The 9,538-nt window shown below is 33.0% G+C and overlaps 1 protein-coding gene across 1 annotated transcript; it reads right to left on the reverse strand.

The window, feature by feature from the left end:
• Positions 1–268: 268 nt before the first annotated feature.
• LOC127855662 (uncharacterized) lies at positions 269–5,429 on the reverse strand. The gene is made up of 2 exons (XM_052391403.1): positions 5,298–5,429; positions 269–4,741 (listed from the first exon to the last, which is right to left on the reverse strand). Exon 2 carries the CDS (start codon positions 4,725–4,727, stop codon positions 2,802–2,804), a length of 1,926 nt encoding a protein of 641 aa, XP_052247363.1. The 5' UTR covers positions 4,728–4,741; positions 5,298–5,429; the 3' UTR covers positions 269–2,801.
• Positions 5,430–9,538: the final 4,109 nt, after the last annotated feature.

The following is a 9,538-nucleotide window of genomic DNA, read 5'->3' on the forward strand; positions in this document are numbered from 1 at the left end:
GTTGGCTGTTTAATAAGGAACAACACATAAAACACAGAAATGTATTTAAGTTATACAGTTTACAACACTAATCGTATTTGTAATAAGCTCCTACTGATCAACTATATTCAGGCTAACGATAAGAAATACTGTGAAAAATACTCAGTCACAAAAAACATCTAACAGAATTATAATCGATTTATAAATAACTATTCCGCATCAGAAATATATCGCGAGTAAAAGCGAAAATACATTAACTAAAATAAACAATTTTTTATTGAGGAGAATAAGCAGTTTAAACGATTAAATAATGGGTTTAGGTTTGATACAATAAAGAAAACAATACGATGTGTAAATAAGCGTTCTCGGTCAATAAATATAAATGTTGTGCATTCAAAAATAAAAGCATAACAAGCTTTTAACATTTTAAAGATATATTTTCCCCGACCAAAGAACAAGCAACTGCTAACTTTTTTTTCCAATAAGCATATGTGGATGTAAAATTATAACACATTTAATAAAAGAAAACTCTATAATCATAAGCAAGTATACACTACAAAATTATTTACAAAATACATACATTTAACAGGTTAAATCGTTTTGAAAACTCTTGTTACTTTATTTTAAACATACGACATAGCAAACATCTTTATCCAGTTATCCCTATTAATCGCATCATATTATATTTGGTTCGGTTTTAGCATTAAGGATCTTAATATGGGGACCAGTCGCTTTTATGTCGAAGAAAAACATAAGCACAACAAAGGAGGCTTTCCCGTGTTTTTTCATATGAAAACAAGAGCAAATAATCAATTTTCATTAGAAAAAATAATGTGTGTCGGTCGCCGGCTTAGTTAGCCCTTCGTGGGTTAATGACAAGCAATAAACTTGGTTGTTTCGTTGACCATATTGTTTGCAGACTAAGATTATAGTTTTATGATCTGCAACAATGCATGAATCTTAATATAACAGTAAAAAACATAATTTCAACACAAGAGCTGCCACACAGCGCGCTCGACTTTTCGAGTGCTTGCCTGTATAACATAAGCCATCATGGGGATATTGTTTATATTCAAGGTCAAGGTAATATAGTCATATTCTAACTGGAAGAGGACCATAATTGAAACATATTTTGATCGCTTATGTTTTAAAGAAGTGGTATATTGTAGACGATTGAGTTCAGGTATATTTTCCACAATCTATTGAACATTTGTAAAGACATAAAACAAACTAATAAAATTATATTTCAAGTTTGATAGCAATAGCTTGGGTGGGACGGTTGGACGGTCTTTCAAAAATAAAAATAATGAAAATAATTATTTATTTTTTTTTACCATGTTTCAAAACAAAAAATCCTTTGTGTGGGGGGGGGGGGGAGGGGAGAGGGGGAATAATGTGTGTGTGTGGTAATTTATAAGATGATATTTAAAAAATAACGGAAAAAAAATGGAAAAAAATATTTATTTATTTATTGGGGGGTAGGGATTCTGGGGTAAGGCGTGGAGGATGGTTTGGGTTGAATCCATTGTGGTATTTCAAGTAAGTGTTGTTTTGTCAAAGTATGAATCAAATCTGTTCATAAATAAAGAAGTTATGGCAATTTAAGCAACATTTATTTATTTGACCTTGAGATTCAATGTCATTCAAAGAACAAGGTTAAATTCAACTTGCCAGGTATCTGTTCCCTCATAATAGTAAGAAAGTATTTGAAGTTTGAAAGCAATAGCCATGATACATTAGAAGTAAAGTGCATCTAAACACGAATTTTAACTAAATATTCAAAGTGTCTAAGTCAAAAAGGGCCATCATTCCGTCAAAATGCCAACCAGAGTTATGCAACTTGTCCTGTACAGTCCCCTTATGATAGTTAGCGAGTGTTCCAAGTCTGAAAGCAATAGCTATAATACTTTAGGGGTAAAAAGGACCAAAACACAAAACTTAACCAAATTTTCAATTTTCTAAGCATAAAAGGGGCCATAATTCTGTCAAAATGTCAGTCAGAGTTACATAACTTTGCATGCACAGTCCCCTTATGATAGTAAGTGTTGCAAGTATCAAAGCAAAAGCTTTGATACTTTAGGAATAAAGTGGACCTAAAAACAAAACTTAAACAAAATTTAAATTTTCTAAGTATAAAAAGAGGCATTACTCTAAAAATAATGCTGAGAGAGTTATGCACCTTGGCCTACACAATTGTCTTGTTGCCATAAAGAAGTATTCCAAGTTTGAGTTAATTATCTTTGATAGTGTTAAAGTTATTTCACTTTATTAAAACATTTAACCAACGCCGACGCCGGGGCGAGTAGTATAGCTCTCATTTTTCTTCGATAAGTCAAGCTAATAAAATTGTTAAAAATGGATTAGCGGTACAGAGAATGCAAACGATGTGACATTCATTAACTGTATCATTCCAATACGACTACTACTAATAATACCAAAAATACTGATACGTATTATTATGATTAGGAATGTTTAACTATATTTACTCGCAGATGTACATATTCATTTATGCGTGCAACGTCCGCTCGTCAGCGTAAATCTTGCGTTTTTTAAAGTGGCAGCAAGGATGAGGAATCACGTGCATTAACTAGGCTACACATAACTATTAATCTATATAATCACTACGATGATACTAAATAACGTACGTATATGCGGCATTTTGACGATAACAGATTATTAAAATATCAACCTATGACATGTCGTCCAAAGAAATCATCAAACGAGGAGTGCCACCAGCATAAATAAGAGCTTATTCAAGTTACGAGAGTATAAAAAATGTGGCTCATATTTTGACTAATTGATCACACACAAATGCAGTAACCTCATTTGTCACGAGCCACACTGAACTCGAACACGTGCGCACGATCTGCATCCATGTAACCTACTATTATCCGGTTCCTGTGTACATCTATGGTCATTGATGAAGCGCTTTCGAAACATGTAATGAGACGTTGCATACAACAGCCGTATGACCACGAATTCATGCTATATAACTGATACAAGCCATGGTTTGTTAAAACATACATATTCCCCTGACTATCGCATTTAACATCGCTAGATTTCTTAAGTTCCGGGGGTTTGCATTTATTTATATTACCCCGTTCTGCATCATAGTACCACACGCATAGTCCTACTGCATACAACGTGTTATGCTCACATTCGCCGTCTTTGATGTTAAAACGGTAAATTGTTTTCTCATCAGCTACAATAACTTTCATATCCTTTTTACATGTAGATATTCTGTTGGGTTTACATAAAGACACAACAGGCCAAAAGCCTTCATTAATGCTCGAGAAAAGCTTGAACTCGTCAAATACGTAACATACGTGGCCAGTCGAAATGTCAAGCAGTTGAATTTCATAGGATGGTTTTGAACCGTCCCGTTCGACAAGGGCTACCAAATGATGAACATACATTGATATATTGAGAACCCTGTTGCTGCAATCAATCTCGTTGTTTTGGCGAAATTCACGAATATTTTTTAAGATTGCAATTTTACACGATTGATCAAAGCACACAGCTACTTTAAAAGGGCCATTTCTGTATTGTTCTACAACACACATGTCTTTAACCTTGTGTTGTAATTGGACTTTGGATATTAATGATAGCTTTTGTGAATGCAATTGCAAAATATTTTCTTGTTGCAACAATATTACTCTTCCGTCATATAAAATGTCTACTGATACAACACAAGTCTTGAATTCTTCGGTGGGCTGACTTTCCAACTTAAGCAAACTTATTCGATTACCAATCACCTGCAAACGACGCAAACTTTCCTTGGGAACCATTTCGCATGTTGCCAATATTTCTTCCTCTTGTGTGGCTTCCACTTCTGCATTCGGTTCAATACATTCCACTGCATCCTCATACAGCGATGCTTCGTCACTGCTAAATTCGGAGTCTTGATTGTCCTTGCGAGTCAGCACTAAATCGAATTGTTGTAACATAGTTATCAGATCTTCTACCTTTGTCGGTTGAATAAATTGAATGTGATTATTGTTTACGGACTTCGCGGAGTCATCAGTCTCAATTTCCTTTAGTAACGTCGACACTTTGAAGTTCATGGCAATTCTCTGTTTTGATGTCCCATACTTGGACGTAACAGTGTGCAAATTTGCGTAATATGAAGCTTTCTTTTCAAGATTTGACAATTTTTGCTCATAAGTTCTTAAACGCAGAGTCTCATGTTCGACCTTTTCATTCAATGTCTTTTCTAAAATGCCAATGTTATACTTTAAACTATGAAAAAAATCATTTATGTCTTTCTGCACTTTATTGATATCATTCTGGGCTTCTTCTAATGTTTGCATCATTTCAGTGTCATTTGCTTTGCACTTACTTCGAAGATCATGGGTATGTTGTTCCACATTTTTACGTCTGGATACATCTTCAAGCACACATGAAATGTCAGAAAGACCTTCGCAGAGCCTATGGTCGTTTTGCAAACAAAACGTGCAAATTAAAACATCATGACTTGGGCAGTATTGGTCAATTTCCACATATGAGTGTTTGTTACAGTAAGATAATTTCTTCATTTCTTCAAACAATTGAATATCCTGCGGAATTTCATCCTCTTCAAGTATTTTATGTTCACGTAATAACTTATTTCTCCTGTGATCTCGTATGCACTCGGTACAAAGGTATTCCAGACAGTCCACGCAGAAATATCTGGGCTCCACTGTACTGCCATCAAACATACAAGGTCCACATTTTAATATGGGAGCCGTCTCTTCTTTAACGCCCGCCATTATGAAGTCACTTTCTGGAGTATGATAATCAATATAATTATGCGACATAAATAGATGCACACATGGTTACAAATGTATGATTTTATTTTATTTTAGACGTGGTCAAGATTTCTTTTTTTATTGCAGCTCAAGTAATTATTTGTTTTTTGTGTTTGTTACCGATCGATAGGATATGGTTTGTGTTTTTCTTCTTAAAAACAACTATGTTGAGATATTTTCGGTAACAAAAGCCATTTAGAAAATTATCTTCCTGAAATTGGGTGTAAAGAGTTTGTAATGAAGATCTTTGAAAACATAGTTAATCAATAGTTTAATGTACAAAATGTGTTTTTCTGTTTCTGTTATAATATATTCGTTTACAGTTCTCTTATTGCATTCATAAATGTTGAGTTAAGATTACATTCGTATTGGTAATAGTAGATCTAAACAAATAGTTTGTAATGTGACCTTGATAATTGATTATTCAAGACATTTAAATACTATGCACACTTCCTTTTCTTGACTACACGCGAATTATACAATATACTTTGTTTTTCGGTTTGAGAAACTTTATACAAAAAAGAAACTTACGTTTAATCCAAATCTTTACTTTTTCCAACCAAAATAAGAATTAAACGTTGAACCTAGACATGTTCTATTTATTACCCTTTTCAAAAAAACGAAAAGCAAATCGAAAGTAAAATCTATTTACCAATCATGATATAAATGATGTATATACTTAAAAAAATACTAAAATAAATTACTACGATGTTAAAAGAATAATACACTTCGAAAACTATTAACGGTAGCAGTATTATTCCGCTTGACTGCATTTGGGTCAATGCTGTATTTGTCTAAAATTAAATTGCATACGGGATCACGTTCGTGGTCGTTATCTTAAAGCCACACAACTTATTTGGCAAAGTAAATTTAAGTATAAATAAGAAACATATTTCATATATGCCAATTAGAATATATATGGTGGTTTCAAGGTTGAAATTCCTTTTTTTGCGCTTTAAAACTTAAAAATAATCGCGTTTGTCGAAATAGAAGTATACGTATATAAATCCTACTTACAGTTTTAAAAGCGTTACAGTTTGAAAAATAATTAATTAATTGCTAACTAGGCTATATTTTTTATTTTATCCATGCCAATTAGAATATATCTGGTTGTAACAAGTTAGAAATACGTCTTTTTAGCGCTTTAAAATTTAAAAATAATCGCGTTTGTCGAAATTGACGTATATGTATATAAATCCTACTTTCGGTTTTAAAAGCGGTACCGTTTGAAAAATAATATATTACTTGCTAACTAGGCTATATATTTAATTTTGTCTATGCCAATTATAATATATCTGGTGGTTACAAGGTAGAAATCCGTCTTTTTGCGCTTTAAAACTTAAAAATAATGGCGTTTGTCGAAATGGACGTATAAGTATAGAAATTCTTCTTTCGGTTTTAAAAGCGGTACCGTTTGAAAAAAAAATTACTTGCTAACTAGGCTATAGATTTAATGACAATTTTGCACACTTTCAAATTGCACCTATATGTATTGATTAAAATGCATTTCATGTCAAGATGTGTGGCTTTAAGCACTCATCGGAAACTTTGGCTTAAGTCGAAATTCTTTTTCATTTATCTCTTGAGAAACGTCTGAATCTACGGAATCCGGATAGAGCCATCTATAATCTCGCTCTTCTTTCATCAAGGGCGACACACGAAACATGAAGCGATACACGGTATTTTGCGCGACACACGAAGCGACACACGATATTTTGCGCATTACTCAAAGCGGCACACGATATTTTGCGCTGTACACGAAGCGAAACAAGATATTTTGCGCGACACACGTATCGACACGCGGTATTTACCACGAAATATCGCCTTTTGGGCTACCTACACAAGGGCGATATTTCGTAATACAAATAACAGCATTTTATTAGATACACAATATCAAACGCAAATAAAACAAGAAATATTCAATACAGTTCAAAATAAAAAGATTCGAACCCAAACACATTATGGGAAGTAATTAAAGGAAATATACGTAATAAAACAATTAGATACACATCATTTAAACAAAAAGAAACACTTGAAACTGAAACTATCAAAATCATTGAAACACTTGAAAAACAATTACATAATACAAACACACTGCGGGGAATCACGTGGTTTTATTTTGATATGGAACACGGAAAATGGCGGCGTGATTGTCTCGGTAAGAGTATTATTTTTTATTATTGTACCTAAATGTTTGATTTTAACTTTCTAAGATGTAGCCAATCGAATTCCGCGTGTAATGGTACCTTACATTTCATATATTACTGAGTAATTTTCTCGCTTACCCTTAGAATTCGAACACATGCGAATGCATGACAGTAATAGTTTTCACGGATTTAAATGAATTCTTCACAAATTTGATAAATATCGACATTCCTCAAATTCTTTTCTTTTTACATAGATATCAGGTTTTCTTTACATTACAAAAAATTGTCTGAGAGTCTGAAAACATCGCAGTTTCTGCATAATAAATCAAAAAACAAAAATGATATGTTTCACGGAATACAAATTTATGATATGTTTCACGTTAATTGTATGATATGTTTCACGTATTGTCTAAAGGCGAAAAACAAAACGTCGGATATTTTCTCAGTTACTAGTATATGTTTTAGCACTTAGTACCGGTAAAGCCCAGGACAAAGTGCGGTTAGGTTAACTGGCAGCCGTGATACGTATGATCGACCATGTTTTGAAAATGGCGTAAACTCTAACACATAAATTAACCGCGACCCTCTCTTCACTTAACTGAAGTTTTATCATAATAATGGAATATCTAACCTTAGTGCATTGTGTTTAATGTGCGTATTATGCTTAATTTTCACAGATGTCTCTCCTACCGCACGAGCCGCTCGCACTTCTACAACCTTGCAGAAGAGTCCGAGGAAATCGTATTTGAGCCACCAGGTTAATGCAGAATCTGCGTAGAAGGCACACCCGTTTTGACTGTGTACGAAAAAAAGAACAAAATGGAAGAAAGAAGATGGGCACAATGTCTTCCTCAATGACGTCTTTACAGCTCGGGTCCTTCGGTTTACGTTTGGAAACGCGAGAATAAATCTTGCCATCTGACAAGATGGGCATGAATTAACGAAAATAAAAGACAGTATGGCAGAGAAAATAATTTTGATCTGACAATTTTCAAAAACGCCAGTTTGCTTTACAAATTAAAAGTAAAAACTATTCAAAATCAGGGTACAATTTATTCACATATTGTTTGTCATTCCTACGTCTTATATAAGCGTTGTTTAAGTTATTATCACATGCAATAGAGTTTGAGACATAGCCGCCGATGCAGCATATTGACTGATGTCTAAGAAATGTGTTGTGAATATTCATCCAAATGGTGAACAGATTTTCAATTGAATGCAGGTATGTTATATATATATATATATATATATATATATATATATATATATATATATATATATATATATATATATATATATATATATATATATATATATATATATTTATATATTTATTTATTTATTTATATATATATATATATATATATATATATATATATTTATATATTTATATTTTTATTTATTTATTTATATATATATATATACTTTTAATATATTTTGTTTCATACAAACGAATTTTGTAACATTGTCATGTACTCAATATGCAAGATTAAATTCTATACGTTCAAAAGGGTGTGGGCTAAGTTAAGCTGTTCAAATGTAAACTGCCGCCGTAATTTGGATGTCTTATGAATTGCTGTTTCTAAATGATTGTACAATAACAAAACGCTATTTTGCTTTATTTATTTCAAAACAATAATAGGAAACATGGATTAGCGTTTATGTGTTCACTAATCAGCAATATCATAGATAATTAAATTAAATCACAGTGTTAATCATGAGAACATAGCACAACAAAATCACCATAATCACCAACAAAAACTAATATAATAAACATAAGCGTATCACTCTCCCTGAGGATAATCATCACGATATGGCTGTGTACAAATTGCATCTATTCGATCAATTGAAATGAATCACTTACTATACATTGGGTCAAAATGTGTTGCAGTTTCTTAAGCTGAAGGCGTATTATTACTTGCAACTGCATTAGTATTCCCTTTTTATCATGTTTGCATTTCGGATGCCTATACAAATTCTGCTTGTGAGTGTATGTCTTTCCGCATTTGCATACATGATTCGTGGCCCCAAGATGCATAGCCATGTGATTATCATATTGGTCTCTCCTATTCATTTGATGTCCGCATGTGTCACATTTAAACGTCGCTTCTTGATGATGTGTTATGAACGTTCTTATGTCTGCCATTAATGCGAATGACCTCCCACATGTCTCGCACGCAAAATCTTTAGTTTCGTTATGTGCGTCGCACCTACAAGCAAGAAAAGACCAGTGTGCATAAGAAAACATACAAGAAAAAACAAAAGATCTACACGTTAGACTTTGGTGCCTCACAATCCTGTAGTTTAATACAAAACATTGCTGTGTAACCATTAAACAACTTCATATTTTATCGGGTGACTTGACGTTTTATGAAGCAAAAATTTGTAGATTTAACTTGATCCAATGCGAATGTTTGTAAACTTTTGCAATTTTAGAAGATACGCAATTTGTCACATCCGCCACTAAAAACGGTGCAACGAAGTTTGAGTATTAGCTTGAAACTCATGTCCCGGCATGAAATCGATCCATCTTAATATGCCAAACGTTTTTTCATAAATGACAAAACACAATCGAATAAACCTGGTGATTTTGTTTTTCTTTTTCGAAATTGCTTCGTACCAATG

The sequence above is a fragment of the Dreissena polymorpha genome, chromosome 13, assembly GCF_020536995.1.
Source record: "Dreissena polymorpha isolate Duluth1 chromosome 13, UMN_Dpol_1.0, whole genome shotgun sequence".
NCBI classification, from domain to species: Eukaryota; Metazoa; Mollusca; class Bivalvia; order Myida; family Dreissenidae; genus Dreissena; species Dreissena polymorpha.